General features: G+C 41.7%; 3 protein-coding genes across 3 annotated transcripts; 1 reads left to right on the forward strand and 2 right to left on the reverse strand.

Annotated features, from left to right (window-relative positions):
• The first annotated feature begins 369 nt into the window (after positions 1 to 369).
• On the forward strand, positions 370 to 6,437 carry nelfcd (negative elongation factor complex member C/D). The gene is made up of 15 exons (XM_079156768.1): positions 370 to 538; positions 1,161 to 1,267; positions 1,412 to 1,521; positions 1,624 to 1,733; positions 1,872 to 1,979; positions 2,179 to 2,331; positions 2,995 to 3,125; positions 3,219 to 3,384; positions 3,468 to 3,602; positions 3,798 to 3,937; positions 4,568 to 4,682; positions 4,765 to 4,860; positions 4,946 to 5,086; positions 5,780 to 5,909; positions 6,108 to 6,437. The coding sequence occupies exons 1-15, from the start codon at positions 479 to 481 to the stop codon at positions 6,140 to 6,142; spliced, it is 1,737 nt and encodes a 578-aa protein (XP_079012894.1). The 5' UTR covers positions 370 to 478; the 3' UTR covers positions 6,143 to 6,437.
• A 213-nt stretch (positions 6,438 to 6,650) lies between these two features.
• Positions 6,651 to 10,778, reverse strand: ctsz (cathepsin Z). Its single transcript, XM_079156843.1, has 6 exons — positions 10,543 to 10,778; positions 9,732 to 9,895; positions 8,539 to 8,718; positions 8,303 to 8,453; positions 7,941 to 8,103; positions 6,651 to 7,265 (listed from the first exon to the last, which is right to left on the reverse strand). Exons 1-6 carry the CDS (start codon positions 10,665 to 10,667, stop codon positions 7,140 to 7,142), a joined length of 909 nt encoding a protein of 302 aa, XP_079012969.1. The 5' UTR covers positions 10,668 to 10,778; the 3' UTR covers positions 6,651 to 7,139.
• Positions 10,779 to 11,698: 920 nt separating this feature from the next.
• On the reverse strand, positions 11,699 to 17,617 carry npepl1 (aminopeptidase like 1). Its single transcript, XM_079156449.1, has 12 exons — positions 17,442 to 17,617; positions 16,399 to 16,584; positions 16,035 to 16,205; positions 15,813 to 15,902; positions 15,623 to 15,704; positions 14,914 to 15,056; positions 14,273 to 14,350; positions 14,082 to 14,182; positions 13,863 to 13,986; positions 13,559 to 13,735; positions 12,711 to 12,821; positions 11,699 to 12,010 (listed from the first exon to the last, which is right to left on the reverse strand). Exons 1-12 carry the CDS (start codon positions 17,589 to 17,591, stop codon positions 11,852 to 11,854), a joined length of 1,572 nt encoding a protein of 523 aa, XP_079012575.1. The 5' UTR covers positions 17,592 to 17,617; the 3' UTR covers positions 11,699 to 11,851.
• Between the last annotated feature and the right edge of the window lie 466 nt (positions 17,618 to 18,083).

An 18,083-nucleotide genomic window follows, 5' to 3' on the forward strand; every position in this document is an offset into this window, starting at 1 on the left:
CCATTTGGTTTGCGAACACTTTAAACAAATAAGGTGTTTTTTAACATCAGTATTCCCTTTACACAGTAGTTAAAATCAGTGGCGGCTGGTGGAACATGTTCTAGGTAGGGCCATCCAATCAATTTCAGCAAACATCCCAGTATGATTTAATGCCAAAATTAATTCATAATTCATAATGTTTGATTAAATTGTTGTTCTGTTTGTGTTTTGTTAAATATTTAGAGATTTGACTCATTCACAGTTAGCAGATAGTTGCCTGACAGGCTAAACCCAGGGCAGAAGACACCATATCTATCAAATCGGGGGGCGTGGCCTGATACTCACCGACTCGCCATTTTCCTCCTGTTGTTATTAGCGGTTGTTAGCCGTTGTTAGCTAAATAAGCTAGCTGCTCAGCGGTAAAACAAAGTCACGTCAATATTTAAAACTTACAGTTGGGTTATTGTAGCTAGTTCAACCCTACTTCTCTCCCGTCACCATGGACGAGGAATATTACAGCGGTGGTGGAGACTGGGAAGGCACGGGGGAAGGTCCCACGGTGAGATGACGACTTGTTGCTGTTCGTAGTGGACAGTTAGTTAGCTAGCTAAGCAGCATTAGCTTCACTGCAGCCACACACTGCTGGTTTGTTGTTGTGACAATGCTACAGCTAAGCTGCACTGATAAAACAGCAGCTTAGCGGCTCCGTTAGCCGGCTAGCTTACAGGCTAACTAATGTCACAGCTGGTGGACATGGAAGTTAAAGTTGCACGTAAACTGTTACTAAGCTCACTTGAAAACAACGCTACTATTTAACCATTTAAGCCATAAGAATGGCGTAACATTAGGTAGGTTGTTCTGGTAAACCTCTGAAGGTCCGCTGCAGACGCCAAATGAGACAGTTTGTTTTATGTAACACACATGCATTCAAAGATAAACATAAAGAACATAAAGATGGACCCCATAGAGTCACTTCTGAAAAGTATCTTTGTTGTATACGTTTAGTAAAGTTTACCTAAATTACTGAACTGTAACACAGAGCTTTCATCTACATGTTGGTGTGTTTCAAATCTGTTATTGCTCAATCAGTCACATAAATCCAATAGTGTGGAGATTACATAGTGAAGACAGAAGAGCCATTATAGAAGCATAAACACATGTTTCAATGTTCCTGTGTGCAGGATTATGTGGAAGGGGAAAATGATGGGAAAATCCAGGAAGATTGCTTTCAGAAGTTCTCCAGCAGGGATTACATCATGGAGCCTGCCATCTTCAACACCCTCAAAACGTAAGCACCCTCCTCTTACAAACACAGCATTTTAAAATGAGAATGAGATGGCAAAGTGAACTGAAAACTGTACATGATGACTAGTGCTTTGAATCCTAAAGACCTACTGAGAGTTTGATGATAGAAACCATGTTTTTCTCACAGGTATTTCCTATCGGGTGGCTCTCCAGAACACGTCATCCAGCTTCTCTCTGAAAACTACTCTGCTGTGGCTCAGACCGTCAATCTGCTGGCAGAGTGGCTCATCCAGATGGGTGGGTAGAAAACTACAGGATCCTGCATTGTTTTCCTTAGCGTGGAATCCAAGCCTGTTGGTGACCGTTCATTAATCCGTCCTTTCTGTGTTTTGAATACAGGTGTAGAGCCTGCTCAGGTCCAAGAGCGAGTAGAAAATCACCTCAAAAGTCTCCTGATAAAACATTTTGACCCCCAAAAAGCTGATTCCATTTTCACTGTTGAGGGAGAGGTGAGATTTCTCAACATTGGGTTGTAATTTTTACAAAGTACAAGTGATCACAAATCTTAAACATCTTGTGCAAAAATATGTATTTGTCATGGTTACATAGAAGTGAAACCAAACCAATCCCGTCTCTTGTGTTTTCAGACTCCTGCTTGGCTCGAGCAGATGATAGCGCACACTACGTGGAGAGATCTTTTCTATAAGCTGGCAGAGGCTCACCCAGACTGCCTGATGCTCAACTTCACTGTAAAGGTGCGGTAGTAACAGTAGTAGTAGTAGTATTTCAATTAAATCTACTAAAATGTTTGTTTCTTTTATGTTTTGTAAAGTTGAGCACTTGTTTGCTTTGTCCACTTTTTACGTTCTAATGCCTCAAAAGATGAAATCTAATGTAATAGAAGAGTCTCTGTGTGTGTCACGGTCACGTCACATTTACTTTGTGTGTGTTTAGCTCATTTCAGACGCAGGGTATCAGGGGGAGATCACCAGTGTGTCCACAGCGTGTCAGCAGCTGGAGGTTTTCTCCCGAGTCTTGAGGACGTCTTTGGCCACGCTGCTGGATGGAGGAGAAGAAAACCTGGAGAAGAACCTGCCAGAATTTGCAGTGAGCCTGTTAGCTTCTCTGAAAAATAAATGAAGATGACACCTTAATAATATTTCATAGCATCGTGGTTAATGAATCCTCTTCAGAGTAGTGGGGGGGCTGGAGTTATCCTGGAAACAGGCGTTTAGTTGGGTGGAGTAAGAGGATGGGGGCGAAACTCCAGATTCACGTAGAGATCAAACATGACAATTTACATACAGTAGTTATTTTATAACAACGAATAAATAAAATAATTTCTATAAGACAAGTAAAAATGTACTTTGGGGAACATGAATGTTGAACCCTGACGTGATTGATATTTAATAACTCTGACTGTAGTGCTGAGACGATCAAACGATTATTCTCCAAATCAACTATTTTTTGTATTATTTTTTTTTTAACTCATTACAACTGATCGCACTTCTTAAATTCGTGGCTTTTCTCTTTGATATCATTGTAAGCTGAATCTCTGAATTTTGGACCATTAAGGACAGCATTCACCTTTCTTGAGACATTTTATAGATGAAATAATTATTATATCTCTTGATTATTTACCTCCTCGCTTAATGAAGTGAGAGCTGTGTTATATTAACACCACATTGCGTAAAAGTCAGTCAGTAAAATGAGATTTTCTGTTCCTCCGGTAGCGACATGTGACGATGTTTGTCCTCTCCTCTCCTGTAGAAGATGGTGTGTCACGGCGAGCACACCTACCTCTTCGCCCAGGCGATGATGTCCATCCTCTCTCAGGAGGAACAAGGCGGCTCAGCTATCCGAAGGATCGGACAGGAGGTGCAGAAGTCCGCACATGAGAGGTAACTTTGGCTTTTTTTTCCTCATCAGAATCTCACATGAAGATCAATCACATGTGGATGACCTCACTTCTGTGTTTGTGGTTTGTATCACAGAGGTCACGATGCCAGTCAGATAACCCTCGCGCTCGGCACAGCAGCAGCCTACCCTCGAGCCTGCCAGGCGCTGGGGGCCATGTTGTCTAAAGGAGCCCTGAATCCTGCAGATATCACAGTTCTGTTCAAGACGTTCAGCAGCATGGACCCGCCTCCTGTGGAGCTGGTGAGGACGGAGCATCTTTGACCCTGTTTGTATCCACTGCATGTCTGCTAAGGTGCTGAAGTATGTGTCTTTCTCGTTTTTAGATCCGAGTGCCGGCCTTTCTGGACTTGTTCATGCAGTCGCTGTTTAAGCCGGGATCAAAGATAAATCAAGACCACAAACACAAGTACATTCACATCTTGGCCTACGCTGCCAGTGTGGTTGAGACGTGGAAAAAGGTACCGAGAGCAGCTGATGTGTCCGCAGACACAGACCGCTCTGGCAGTTTTCAGTTGTTTGATTTACATAAACCGGCTAAATTAATAACGTATGGTGAACTACTTCTTTCCATACAGAATTCCCATGCTCATTTGGTTTCTTTATACCTCCTGGTTTCACCTTCTTTACCCTTTTCTCTCTCTGTTCAACCCCAGAACAAGCGAGTCAACATCAATAAGGATGAGCTGAAGTCGACGTCCAAGGCCATAGAGACTGTGCACAACCTGTGCTGCAACGAGAACAAAGGAGCCACCGAGCTGGTGGCTGAACTCGGCACTTTGTACCAGTGCATCCGGTGAGGAGACGACCGAGACCTCGTTCCTCAGAAGCCTGCAACTTGTTATTATTTTAAGAGAGGGAGGTGTTCTATGTGAGGAGAAACATGTTCATAATGGTGGCCTTGTTGGTTGTAAAAGGCAAAACGTAAATTAATACAATCAGATGGGATTGTCAATACTGGGGGAAAATAAATAATGAAATTGAAGTTCATGTAATAACCAGCTAATCTGACTTGGAAATATAAGATTGATGTAACGTGACACTCCACATCTGGGAGGTAATGTAGTGAAGATTTCTGTAATAATCACGCAGATGTTTTTCATTCAACATGGTTACTCATCGCTAGTGGCTGGTTATCATTAAAAAAAAGACTGACATTAGTATATATTTTAATACCTCATAAACAAGTTTACTGTTTAATAAAATGAGACAAATTGCAAACAAACTTATTTTGTCGATCAACTGTAGAAGAACTAAATAAAACAAAATTAATTATGTGTGATTTAAATTGGGAAATACACAAGCTTTTTAAAAAATAAAGATAATGCACTCAGTGACAGCTGACACGTTTGCGTTGTTTTAAAGACTAGTTGAGGTTTGACATCCTGCCCTTCTCACTTCTAACTTCTTGTTTGTTTGGATTCAGGTTCCCAGTCGTCGCTATGGGGGTTTTGAAATGGGTGGATTGGACGGTGTCTGAGCCGCGCTACTTCCAGCTGCAGACAGACCACACTCCAGTACATTTAGCTTTGCTGGACGAGGTACAACATTTCAGGTTACACTTTACATTTCCAGTCTTTTAAGACGGCAGTTAAATTGAAAATGAATGCTTCCTCCGCACAGATCTGTACGTGTCACCAGCTGCTGCACCCGCAGGTCCTCCAGCTGCTCATCAAGCTTTTTGAGACGGAGCACTCTCAGCTGGACGTCATGGAGCAGGTCTGTTTGTGTCACTGTAACGCTTCTTATGTCAGTGTGTTGCAACCTGTCCGCTGACGGCGCGTTGGTCTCATTTCCCCCTCAGCTGGAGTTGAAGAAGACTCTGCTGGATCGGATGGTTCATCTGCTGAGCCGTGGCTACGTCCTGCCGGTAGTCGGTTACATTCGCAAGTGTCTGGAGAAACTCAACACGGACATCTCCCTCATTAGATATTTTGTCACTGAGGTAACTGCTTCTTCTGATCTTGATTAGTGGTCAAGAGATAAAACGTTGCAAACGGAGTGAACTCTGGTTTACGCACGGTATATAACGTTGAGTATTTTCCTCCATCACAGAAGTAACAGGCTGCCTGCAGGTATCAGACTATGTTTTATACACGCAAGGCCCCTAGGATGGTCTTGAACGAAGTTTCATCAATCTAAGAGACTTTGATTTCAGTGGATATTACTCATCCTTACATGAATAATATATAATAAGTTGATAAATTAAATTCAAACACCTTAAAGTTAGCAATTAGCTGGTAGACATCAGAGCGTTTAGCAGCTGAAGAGCCAGATATTTCCTTCAGTTGGTAGAGACAGAAACAGCTAAAATAGAGTAAAAACTGGTCTTAAATTCATCATTAATTCACTCTAAAATAATAATCATGTTGCTTCCATAACTTTTGTATTTGTAAATAAGCTTCACCATTTTAACTTAAAAGGTAGGTCAACGGTGTGTTCTCAGCTTATTTCTGCTGCTGCCAAGTGGCTGAAAGACTCATTGCCGTCTCAATGTTAGTCAGGTGATCATAAATGAAAATTTGAATGTTTTACTGCAGTTTTGAAAGACTGCTGACATAAACAGACCTTTTAACACCATCTTGAATCATTTGTAACTTGTAACAAACTGATTGAACGTAAATATTCCTCTCTTTAGGTGCTGGATGTGATCGCTCCTCCCTACACATCAGACTTCGTTCAGCTCTTCTTGCCCATCCTGGAGAACGACAGCATCGCAGGAACAATCCGCACAGAGGGAGAGCATGACCCCGTAGCCGAGTTCATTGGTGAGTGACGCGCTTCTATTTGAGTCGGTACAATCAGGACATAGTGGAGAGAGATATCTAAAAGTCTGGTCAGTGGTTTTCATGCATGAACGTGGCCAGTAAAACCAACTATATGCTGTTTAAAAGTTATGTTTTTGTAGTTTGTAAACTTCCTGTAGAAACATGTTCATGTCTGTAATAAATTCTCTGTTTTTTCAGCTCATTGCAAGTCAAACTTCATCATGATAAACTGACAGTGAAAATGTTGGCGATTGTACCAAGAAGACCCAACGGAGGAAGAAGATCTGTGATCACCAAACGCTCTGCTTGATGTTGGAGCACATAGCTCGGGACTGTTCAGTCTGACCGAGTGAACGATTTGTTTCTATCGAGGCAACGAACGGGCAGAAGTTCAGTAAGTAGACGGACAGGTTGAAGGAGAAGCCTCTGAAGATGCAGCTAAACGTTTTCTTTTTTTCACCTGTATATTTGATTTTCTATATTTTTATGTTGGTTCAAGTGGTTTTTAAATAAAAACCTGAATATGTGCTTTCTTGCATTTGTAAAAATGGATTTTGGGGGATTTTTATCATTAACGTTACTAACAAAGAGCAAGTTTTCTGCACAGCACAAAGCTAGTTTAGGCACATAGATACTGTAAACTCTATCATCATGTCACCATAGGAAGCTTTGTACAGGATGTTTCCCGCCGACAGACGGAGTGATTCGTACTCAAAGGACAGGTTTTGTGCGGAGCGAGCGTCACTTTTTAAGTGTTGTGTTTATTTGCACAATTTAAAACAACAAAACAAAGATTGCAATTTTTCCAGAATGTCTGATGTGTAGATAAGTGTGAACACAAAAAGGAAATAACAGTTTGTATTCAGCTGCCAGTGCATGTAAGGCACACTTTAAAGTTGATATTTGTTTCCTAACGGTGTGGTGCAATACTGTCAACACAATAGACACCACACACTGAAGACAGTCAGTGTCACAGCAGTGTAGGACTGATTATAAACTCTTCTTTGGCTGAGTCAGTTTGCATTGAAAAATGTGATCTACAAAAAGCTGAATATTTGCATTGATTCAAGCAGGGTCTGATTTGACCCTTTTAATTACACGTGTCAAAAAATAGATCTCTGAGAGTAAAATCGTATTCCCTTTTCAACATTTTACAAAGAGAAAGTGTCTCTCTGCCCGAGACAGGAAGACATGAAGAGTGTCTTCTGCCGCTGTGGGTGCTGCTCTCCTCTACAGGTAGGCCTTGGGGACCACTGGGTCTCCGTACATGCAGTCCTCCTCCAACGCCAGGTTGTATGTGCTTCCACTTCCTCCTTTGTAGGCGCTGGTCACAATCCTGAGCCATCCCTTCTCACCCTGGGGGAATGAATCAACAACTATTGTGATAAACAATTAATCGTAATTGAATCATTTTTTTCAAGCCAAAGGGCCAAACGTTCCCGCCCTTCGAATGCAGACCGGCCAATCGTAGCAGACTATCTGCCAGCACCGACAGCTTTATGGCTCTGCTCCATAGACGCCTAGCAATCGGTTTCTTCATTTTTCAGGCTGGTTTTATGGATTTCGAGCTAGTAATGGTTCAGTGTACCAGCGTTTAACGTTTTAACAAAGGAGATATAAGTTTCTGCGTTAACATGAGCAGAGTACGTTAGCATATCATTAACTAGCGTTAAAGTAGCTTCTCTTTGAAATTGCTTTTCTGCTATTTCAAAACAAATGTGATAATATTCATTCAGGGAGTGCAATTAGTGGCAGTGTGGGCTCTATGCTATCGTAGCTCTGATAGCTTGATGGATTAGCACCTGGGCTTAGCGAAGGCTACATTGTGAGGATTTGCTGGTTGTCTTTGTTTTATATTTGATTGTAAGTTAAATAACTTTGGGTTTTGGGACTATTCGTTGAACAACAATGAATTTGAAGATGTCCCCTCTTACTTAGGGAATTACAATATTATTATTCAGGAAGCAGGGTATTCATTTTGACTATAGAGCCGACAGCCATTGCTAAATTCTCTGTTCGATAAAGACTTACCCATGGCTCTCCCCAGGAATTGCGTACAACCCAGTATTCTTCCCCGTTCTCCACGCCCCATCCTGCTACAGACACAATATGATTGATGGAAGGATCCTCCTGATATTCAGAGTAGACACCTCCGGTGTAGGCATCCAGCTTGTCTGTGGCCATAATCCCACAGCTGGAGAAAACAAAACATCACAGATTACTCGCCTCCTCTGGGTGAAGGTGAAACAATTAGTGAAATCAGAAAGTGTAGAGCTGCTGTGGAATGAAGACGTGGATATATATACGATTCATCAAATGTTCCACAGCAGTCTAACAAATAAGTACCAGAGCGGCTGCCTGCTGCTGCTCTACACAAAAAAAAAGGTGCAAACCTGATTGGTCCTCTAGCATAGATCTCTGCCATCATCTTCTCCCTCCCGCTCACAGCTCCGAAATCTCCCACTTTCCACAGGGTGTAGTTCTTCACAATGTTGCACACTCCAAAGGTGGTGCAGGTGCCACATTGATTGAAAGTAGCGCATTCTTTGGAGAGGGACACAGAACGTATCACAGAATAAGACACGGTGAGTGATTGTAACCATGACTGTGTGCACTGAAGTACACGTACTCTGGTCTTTAGCCTGGTAGTTGTTGCAGGTCTCGTCTGGGATCCCGTGTGTGTTGGCGTACTCCCAAACGCCGCTGTGATCTCCTCCGTGACAAGTGCCGGCGTCACCGCAGTCGATCACGTTCTGGACAGAGAGATAGGCCGATGGCCACGCTCCATTTCTCTTAATGTTGATGCGATCTGGTGAGAGAGGAAACCCAGAGATTCATTTTTTTAATGGGATACTATGTGATGACATTTTCATGACTTTGTTGTGATTTTTATGGCACACCATGACTTTTATTGCATTATCATCACATTTTAATGACAAACTTTACTATGACATTTTTATGATGTACTATACCGTGACCTTTTATGGCTATTTTTATGACACTTAAAATAAAATAGTAAATAAAATAAAAAAATACTATGACTTTTAAATTACATAGTATATTATTACTTGTGTTTTTTTTTACACTTTACTATGACTTTTTATGGCATACTATACTCTCTATAATCTGACTTTCAATGAAATATTTTATGACTTTTCTCATGACATTTAGATAATATATTATAATATGACTTTTATGACATATCTTACTTCTGACTTTTTCATAAAATCGTTATACTATACGACAATTTTATGGCTTTTTGTGACAAACAATACTATGACTTTTGTTATGACTATTTAATGAGTTACTATACGATGACTTTTCCCTTACATTTGTATGGAATACTATACTTTCAGTTTTTGTTTTTAGATACTTTATGACAATAATGTGATTTATTCATAACATGTTATGGCATACTCTGACTAATTTATGTTATACTACATTATGACTATTAATGACATTTTCTATGCCATACTATACAAGTGACAAGTGTTTTTGGCATACTATACTGTGACTTATTTTGAAGTTCTTTATGACATACTTTACTAGCACTCTTTTATGACATAAAAGGCATTCCTGAGAACACCAAAATCAGTCCAGCGTTGAGTGCAAGTAGACGTGATATACCCTCCACCCACGACTGCAGCTGGTGCTGAGACATAAAGATACCTCGACGACTTAGTTCTCATTTCTGTGCAAAGAGAAAGTGGAACTCCAATAAAACCCGTGTGACGAGTCATGTGAGGACCTGCGGTTCTACACCGTCACCAAACCACAATGATTACATGTGTAGAAGTCCGCAACGGGCATGCTGATTCTTACCTGCCATCGCACTAGTGCTGCCATGGGCCCAGCAGGAGCCACAGTACTGGGGGATGTGCTGGTTGCGGGTTGTGCTCACAAAGTTGGTACCGTTGATGTTCCTCCAGTCCCAGGATTTGGGCAATTCAGAGATGTTCAAATACTCATGAGGACTAGGAGCGGTCCTGTGGACGGACAGGTGATACGTACATTAGTTCTGAAGCAGCAACACACCCAATGCTGGTTTATTTAAATGATTTAAAAAATATAAACATTAAAATCCAAAGCTAATCCTGATATTTATCTTGAAAACGTGAGCATTCTTCACCATATGACTCACTGGTCATATACAAAACTGAATAGCTTTAAAACAGCATGTTGGGATATAAATTGCACAAAAAAACATAATGTATTAGTTAACATTAAATGTGATATATTGTGCTTTGTATCTTTTTACCAATGCAGTCTTTATGACAATGAGTCAGTGTTGACTCTGTTTCCTCAAAGTGTAGTTCACTAAGCCCCGTGATTTGAGTAATAACGTGATGTATAGAGAGTAATAACGTGATTTATACAGCAATAACAAGACAATCCTGAAGGCGTAACTATATCGTTCCGTTTCTTTCATTTAACCACAAGTCTTAACAGATACAACAATGTAATAACACTAAACCAAAACTCTTTAACTCCAGTTACTTGATCAACTGACGTTAACGGCTATCTACAGCTAACGTTAGCTCGCTAACTGTTACATAAAATAGACTTTTTCCCGGAGCTAACAAGTTGATTCTTCATAACCTTGTCTTTTAAAAACACAAACATGTTTACTTACTTCAGTCCGAAGTTGTTTCCTTTCGGTGTGCGGACGTAACACGGCTGCTTCTGGTTGAAAAACACACCGGCACTCACACCGGACAGCACGACCGAAAACAGGACCAGTAAAGCCGTTGGAGACATCTTTAGCACCGAGCAGGCTTTAAACCTTTTACTAATCTAAGTAACGTCGATGAGGGTCTGTTGGTAGCAGAGGCAGCCTGAACACTGGAGTTTCTACGGGGAAAGTCAATGAAGATAGTCATGTGACCAATAAATCACATGTTTTACAAGGAAGTCACAAGTACACCTCTCAGTGAAGAGGAAACCCACAGACAATCTGTCCTGTAAAGGCAATCAAATAAAATTTAGTTTGACTTGGAATTTTGAAAGATTCTTTTCTCCACAAGACATGTTTTTTTGCATTAATAAAGAATAAAACTTCTGAACACCCATAACACATTTCAAGAATGGGGACCAGAATAATGAAAATACACATAAAATCCAATATAATGCAACATATTGCATCGTTGTCTTGTAATTTGTTGCAAAGCCACTGCAGTTTGAGTGAACCATCAGTGTTACATGAGTGATGTTCATGAACTGTGGCCCTTATCACAGTTCACAGCTGTTTTTGTGCGATAAGCCTTTTATCCCCGATAGTACACATTTCAAACAGTCTTAAAACCCCCAAAATTGTTTAATTATGTAGGTGCCTGCAATACAGCTCTGAGTTAGTTAGTTCATTCTTGACCTAGGAAACAGATAAAAAATGTCTGAATTTAAGGTCCACTTAAATGCTTTTCCCTGAACGGCTAACTGAGTCTCTCAGCCGATGTCTCCAAAAGGCTACTCTGCAGCCCTCAGAGGTCAGATGACGCCGCCTTTATTTAAAAAGGACAAGATGATTGTCACAAGGGTGGAATAACATCATACTTGAGCTGGAATCTGTCTACTACTTGAATTCACAGTCAGTATGTGTATTTTGTGCTGACAAAGCATATGTGGCATTGCCCGTCAATTACTCATCTGCCACCAATGTGAAAAAAACCCTGCAGTAAGCACTTCAGTTTGGTCCAGAGATCACACAATCAAACTATACGCAGTGTGAAAACAGAGTGCAGTGGTTACCAAAAAAAGAAAACTAGCTTTTCATAAAAACACAACACACCTGGTTCTCTGATGATTGACCAATTTATTCAGTGAGATTTATCAAACACAGGGAGTTGGATCACAGTTTAAAATGTTTGAATTAACTGGACGAGCACTTTCTTCAACAGTCTGGCAAGCGGAGCGGTCAGTGTAGGGAAGTAAACCGTTGGAGGGTTCTACACCAGTCTTCGCCTCTTGCAGTCACGCTCCATCTGGTCTCCAGACATGTTGGTGGCTGCGCCCAGAGGAGACACCTGGTTCAGCATGGAGTCATCTGATGCCTGACCAAACAGGGCCATCAGCAAAGCAACGCCAAACCCTGTGGCACGCTCTCCCTGCACAGACAAAAAAAACACGGGTCACATTCAAGCACGACTGTAAACTTACCCTGCAGTTATCTTTTAAAGTTATCATTCAGAACTAATGTGACTGAAACATGAGACGATGTTTGTTCTAAAACCCGATGCTCAAAAGCGTTACTATAGGGAAGTTGTCAAATGATTTCTGTGATTTATAAGTATACATGAGGTGTAATGAGTAACAGTCACGCTGCTTTTTCCTTCTTTAAAGTTTCATAAAGGGACGAGGAAGTTGGGGTTTCTATATTTGTTACTGGCAGCTGGTTTCTGTACAAACAGTGTAGACTTTTCTGCACAGAGCAAACATTGTGGAGTTTGTTCTGCATCACGTATGAACAGGAGAATGATTACAGCAAGAAAAACTTGTTTTAGTGTTCATGTTGGCACCTGTTTATTCTCACCAGACCAACTAGAAACACGGTGGACCCATCCTTTAATGATCTACACGAGTTTTAGTCAAATCTAGATGGGATGTTAGGCTTTATAGCGGTGTTGTTGCCAACTTCCTCACACATTCTGCTGACTCTTCTTTCAGCTTACTGAGTCTCTGGTACTAGTCAACATGTTCCATTAAATTGTGTGTTAAGTTATACTCCTTAGATTTGAGACAATTAGACGTAAGGTGTGTTTGTTAACCGTCACAGTGAGTTTACACCTTTGAGAAGTAGTTACTCACAGCATGGACAGGAGAGGCGATGTCAACATGGACCCAGACACCCGGCCAATCAAAGCCCAGGTGGGAACCAATAAAGAGGCCGGCACAGGAGCTCTGGGCGTTCTCCCGGTCCTGCAGAAACAAGAAAAGGATGACAAACCTCAGCAACTCAAGCAAAATGTGCACAAGATAAGAGCGATGCAGGTACACTGAGCTACAATTACAATAAAGTGTCAGTAAAGTAGGGCTGAACGAAGAATTTAATCTTCATAAAAAAATACCGTAGTATTAATTATCACTCTGAAGCATTTCTCAACAAGCATAATCGTGATGTAAACATGACGAAAAACGATATTTGAATCTGCTGTGTCCACAGTCTCTCATCTACCTCTAGCACAGCCCGTTAGCTTGGCTATTAGCGAATTGTTTCAAGCAACTGTAAGCTATTCTGATGAGTCGCCTCTTTTATTGTGAAGGGTGCAACGGAAGGAACGAAGCAGTGATGTGCGGTTGTTGACAAGGTCGGAGTAATAAAGTTGTTGTCTAAAAAGGAGCCTTCATGTTATTATTTCTTTACCATCATAAAGAAGAGGTGCAATGTAACCTTCGGCTACACAAGTTGAAACAAATCTGTCCATATGTCGTCTAACTGCTGTCCAGCTTAATTTGCAAACATTTCTTAAAAATCTTGTAAATGTATCAGCAGGCGGACAACAAGCGCCCCCTCACCTGTCTACCAGTGGTACCTGCCGACAGTGATTAGGACTGAAAGTGATCGAAATGTCTTCTTCATTCTATCTAATCATCAAACAGGCGAGCCGGCCTTGTTTAAGCATTTGGTTTTGATGAACTTGTAGTTCGTCACTTACTGCCACAGAGTTCTTCATGTCAGCCAAGGCCGAGGTGAACTCGCTGAAGTGCAGCTCGGGGCAGTAGACCAGAGGGTGAGCTAGATCTCCGCTGCTGCGGCCGGCGCGCACACACGCAACCTCCCACTGCTCATTGTTGGTCATCACTGCTGCGTGGTACTTCCCCGTGGAGATCCCCTGGACAACAGACACAAAAAAGACGTTTTAGATACAGAGAAGATACCTGTTAGAAGGCTACATTTGTAGTTGCTTCTGGTCCCTTCACGGGGTGTGTTGACAAATATTACAACAGTCTGTCACCCACCTGTGCCCCCGTCAGTGTGGCCATGTCCAGAATAATATCAGCTGCCAGGTCTTTGCTGGCGTACACCACTCCATCAGCCAGCACCAGCCGGCCCTCTGCATCAGTGTTGTTGATCTCCACAGTCCTTGAGATTATAAAAACACAGAAATGCTTTTTATACCACTGCCCACATTCATTCCTGTTGATTTAGCATCATCATCATCAAAGAGAGAGTCTCACTTTCCAGAGTAGAGAGTGTGGATATCATCAGGTCGTGTGGCTGTGGGCCCAACTGAATTCTCCGCTAGGCAGAACACAGCATGGAGGTTGTCCTTAAAGCCCTGGAGCCAACAGAGGAAGTCTGATTAAAACAACTCTCTTCTGCAGAGAATCAGAGGTGGCAGCTGCTGAGGGATAACCCAAAAGCTCACCTGTTTAACAGTAGCGCTGAAAGCTCCCAAAATGGCCGCAGCTCCACCGCAGTCTCTCTTCATCCCTGGCATTGAGGTCTAGATAAAAAAAAAAGCAAAAAACATATTTACATGTGATGGAAGGTAATTTCATCTTTGATGTGACTCCAGTGCTGCACCTCTAGCATGCACTGACCAGGACAGTGACCCAGCAGCCCACATATTTACAGTCAGAAAGCTTTACCAGCTGGTTTGTAGTGTACTGGTTTTATTGATCCGTACGGATCACCCCTCACGGGTCGACACACATGTCAACCTTTCTATTCGTGCATGACACTTGCATGCAACGGCAACTACGTGTTAAAAGATTACTGAGAATAGGCTTAAAGATGAACAGATCAGTTGTGTCACAACGTGCATGTTCGATGATCACCAATACAACTGCAGAGTTCAGTCTGAAAGGTGTACAGTGAACGGGCCAAAGCATCTTGTGGAGCTGGCCATGTTGTGGTACTGCCGGTGAACATGGAAGATGTTGTGTGGCGTAAGCTAAAACTTTAAATGAAATAGATAATTACTGCAAAGATTTTCCCAAGACATTAGCATGACAAAACCTTTTATGATGCACAATAGTTACCATCACTTCTCCAGAGGAAACATACCTTTCCCTTGATGCTGAGTCCTCCAGTGTCGTACACGATGCCCTTGCCCACCCATGCAATGGTTTGGGTCGCACCCTCTGGTTTGTGGCTCAGGACTGCTAATGCAGGAGGATGCTCGGCCGCCTTGCCAACTCCATAAATACCTGACAGGGTACAGAGAGAGAAAACATAAATAATCCAAACTACCAATGATCAATCTTAGGATTTGTCATCTCTTGAATGTTTGTGGATATACATGCTTATCGCTCTATAAAAAGGCATTTGGTTTTCCCAATATTGAACATAAGTATTTTATAAATAATTTTTAGTCTATAATTTAAATAGTCTTTAACTAAAATGTCAACGCAAAGTGTAATAAAATCACTGTGAGTTATGATTTCAGGCCTATGCAAAGATAATTAATGTCTATGTTCGTTACACTTTTATTGATTGCTGAAGATAAATTGCCAGAATAAAGTAGTAAATAAATATGTGTATTTAGGTACGGAATATTGAGTTTTTAAGTTAATTGTTGCAAAATTGCAGCCATCTAGCCACAGTAACAGGCAGCTCACAGGAAAATACACATTTTGAGCAACAAATCTAAATTAGCTGCATTCTCCTCTTTAAGTGACAAAAAGGTCACTTACAGTAAATCTGAATCAGTTATTCAAAAGGAGAGTTGTCAAAATATTCACAGTCATAAGGGAGACATCTACAGACACACTACCTCCAAATCCTCTCTTTTTCAGCTCCTCTCCACGAATGATCACTGGAGTTATTCCAAGTTCACTTCCCACAGCCTTGATCTCCTGAAACAGCAATGATGGTCTGTGACAGGGGGCTGCAGCAAAATAACTGGGACCATGTGACTGTAGTAGATTCAACAACATTTACAAAAGAGAAATAGTTTCACTTACAGCTAGGAAGTGATCTGTATTCATCTCATTGCATGGCGTGTCCACAATCCGAGCTGCCATCCGCACTCCGTGAGCGGCGTTGGAGAGACACTGAACAAAAGAAAAGCTTTCAGCCACAACAGACTGCAGCTAACATGAACCACAGAGGTTTAAAAACATGCTATTTCTAAGTAGCGTCTTAAAGGCCCTGAAAATTTGTTACAAAAATGTATAAACACAGACCTTAAGTTCCGTGACACCAAGAGAACTGCTCTCTTGCCCGACAATCACGATCTCCACAGTGACGTGTTTCTTCTCAGCCCTACGAGAAGATGAGGAGCGGCGAGAGAAGATGGGGAAAGCTCTGGCTATGGCACAGGAGGACGCGAACACTTCTGAACGCTCACACACCATCTGGAAATGAAAGAAACACTCATATCAGCCACTTGGTCACACAAGAGGTCCTTCCACTTAATGACCCAGATTTAAGTGCCATAGGACTCCCAGAAGGAGTCATAGAAGGGATGGTCGCCCCATCTGTTCTGCCGCTAGAAGTGCTCCTGAAGGAGGTGGACACATCTATTAACTATTGTGTTACAATACTGACCACAATGCAGCGGTTGTTCCCTCCAGGAAGGCAGGAGCGCACCAGACGGGACACAAAGTGGGCAGAAGACTGGCTGTTGTGCCTGGTGACCCGTGAGGGAAGAGCCGCCACCACAGCATGGTTGAGGTACAGAGGGCAGCTGTCCGTGGGGTTTGGGTTCAAAGCACTGAGAGCGGCCTGCCAGATCTGAGAAAACATGAAACAAAAACGGACATTTTAGATTCACTGTGGAGCAGAGCAGAAACACTTGTTCCAAATGACAGAAAATTCAACTGCTTTAACTGATTTGTTTGAATCACATATCAAGCAAACCCGTTTGCATCTCAAATGTGTGGCTGCAGATGGAATGCGAGTGAACAATGACGAGTTTTAAAAATTAGATTCTTTCAAGGTTCACCCGAGTTTGCAGACAGTGTACCAATTACCAGCTTAAGTATGGCAAAGACCTTTGACCATCATAGGGAGAACAATCGCGTTGGTTAATCATTGTCAGAGGACATTGAAAAGCTCTTTCCTTGACCTCTCAGACTCAAGTCTCTCTTTATGTACAGGCTGCCATCTTTGCACGACCCTGTACAACACACTGCTTACAGCTCCATTAGATACCGTGAGAAAAGAGTATTTAGGCAGAGTCTGATTAACCTTAATGAACAAGTTAGGGTAAGTTACATGGACAGGATGCCACACAGTTTAAGACTTTAAATTACGCTAATAGCCAAACAATAATATAGCCAATAACCATCTTACCGCCAGGAAACGGAAAATTCAAACCTTAACAGTTAAAAAAAAAATAACGCTACATTGCGCCGTGATAAGCTAATTAACTATCAGTTAAGTAGCAGATACGATATTACAACGTATACACCTAGAGCTACTTTACGTGAGCTAGCTAGCTAACGTTAATGGTGTTCATGTGTCGTTAATGTGTTAAATTAATTTAGCTAACGCTAGTGGTGTTAAACAGCGCTCACTTGGGTTAGCATAGCGCTAACATTAGCTGTCACTAAACAATAGCTTTTTTTAATTCACGATATTAACGTTACCTCTTTGCTAATGACCGGTTGCAGTTTTCCTTTGATTTGGCTCCATGCGACTGTCTGCAGGTTGGTCTGCTGTCCGATGATGAGGATAGGACGACTCTGCGGCTCGGAGTCACCGGCAGAAGCCTTAAACTCCAGCACCACGTTCGCCATCTTTGACACAGATAGCTAGCTGTCGGTATTAGATGGGCCACTGTCGTTCAGTGGCGGAGCCCGAAACAGCGACGGCAGCCGGGAGGGGACAAGGCGGTTTTATTTATAGAGGCTGTAAATAATCAGCGACCTTTATCGCCCCCTATCAGCGACCAGCAGGAACTACAGGATACATATTTTCTCCTTTCCTGAACATATTTTGAATAACGTTACCTCATTAAAGTTAAATAAAAAAAGTATATCACGTCTGGTTCTGTCTTTCTGACTTCACATTTAATATAACAGTATAAAATATATTCCGGGGTCCCAAACACTCAAGTTTGAACTTCTCTGCTAATTATTGATTTATTGTAATAATACAATATATTATTCCAATACATCTTGTTGGAATATGGCAAATATTCTCATGTTTTATTTGCACTTTTCACTAAACGTAGTGTCCAAACGGGGTCATTCCTCTAGGTATTTTATTTGTAGCCTTAAGCGTTTGCT

Source organism: Pholis gunnellus, assembly GCF_910591455.1.
Source record: "Pholis gunnellus genome assembly, chromosome: 3".
Lineage (NCBI taxonomy): Eukaryota > Metazoa > Chordata > Actinopteri > Perciformes > Pholidae > Pholis > Pholis gunnellus.

Coding starts and splice junctions, on each gene's coding strand:
- npepl1 (XM_079156449.1), bottom strand. CDS start 17,591: ATGGCGAACGTGGTGCTGGAGTTTAAGGCTTCTGCCGGTGACTCCGAG. Junction 16,206..16,398: donor GGAACAACCGCTGCATTGTG/GTCAGTATTGTA, acceptor TTTCATTTCCAG/ATGGTGTGTGAGCGTTCAGA. Junction 15,057..15,622: donor GAAAAAGAGAGGATTTGGAG/GTAGTGTGTCTG, acceptor GTACCCTGTCAG/GTATTTATGGAGTTGGCAAG.
- nelfcd (XM_079156768.1), top strand. CDS start 479: ATGGACGAGGAATATTACAGCGGTGGTGGAGACTGGGAAGGCACGGGG. Junction 1,268..1,411: donor ATCTTCAACACCCTCAAAAC/GTAAGCACCCTC, acceptor TTTTTCTCACAG/GTATTTCCTATCGGGTGGCT. Junction 2,332..2,994: donor AGAACCTGCCAGAATTTGCA/GTGAGCCTGTTA, acceptor CCTCTCCTGTAG/AAGATGGTGTGTCACGGCGA.
- ctsz (XM_079156843.1), bottom strand. CDS start 10,667: ATGTCTCCAACGGCTTTACTGGTCCTGTTTTCGGTCGTGCTGTCCGGT. Junction 9,896..10,542: donor GGAAACAACTTCGGACTGAA/GTAAGTAAACAT, acceptor GTCCGTCCACAG/GACCGCTCCTAGTCCTCATG. Junction 8,719..9,731: donor CAGCACTAGTGCGATGGCAG/GTAAGAATCAGC, acceptor CTCTCTCACCAG/ATCGCATCAACATTAAGAGA.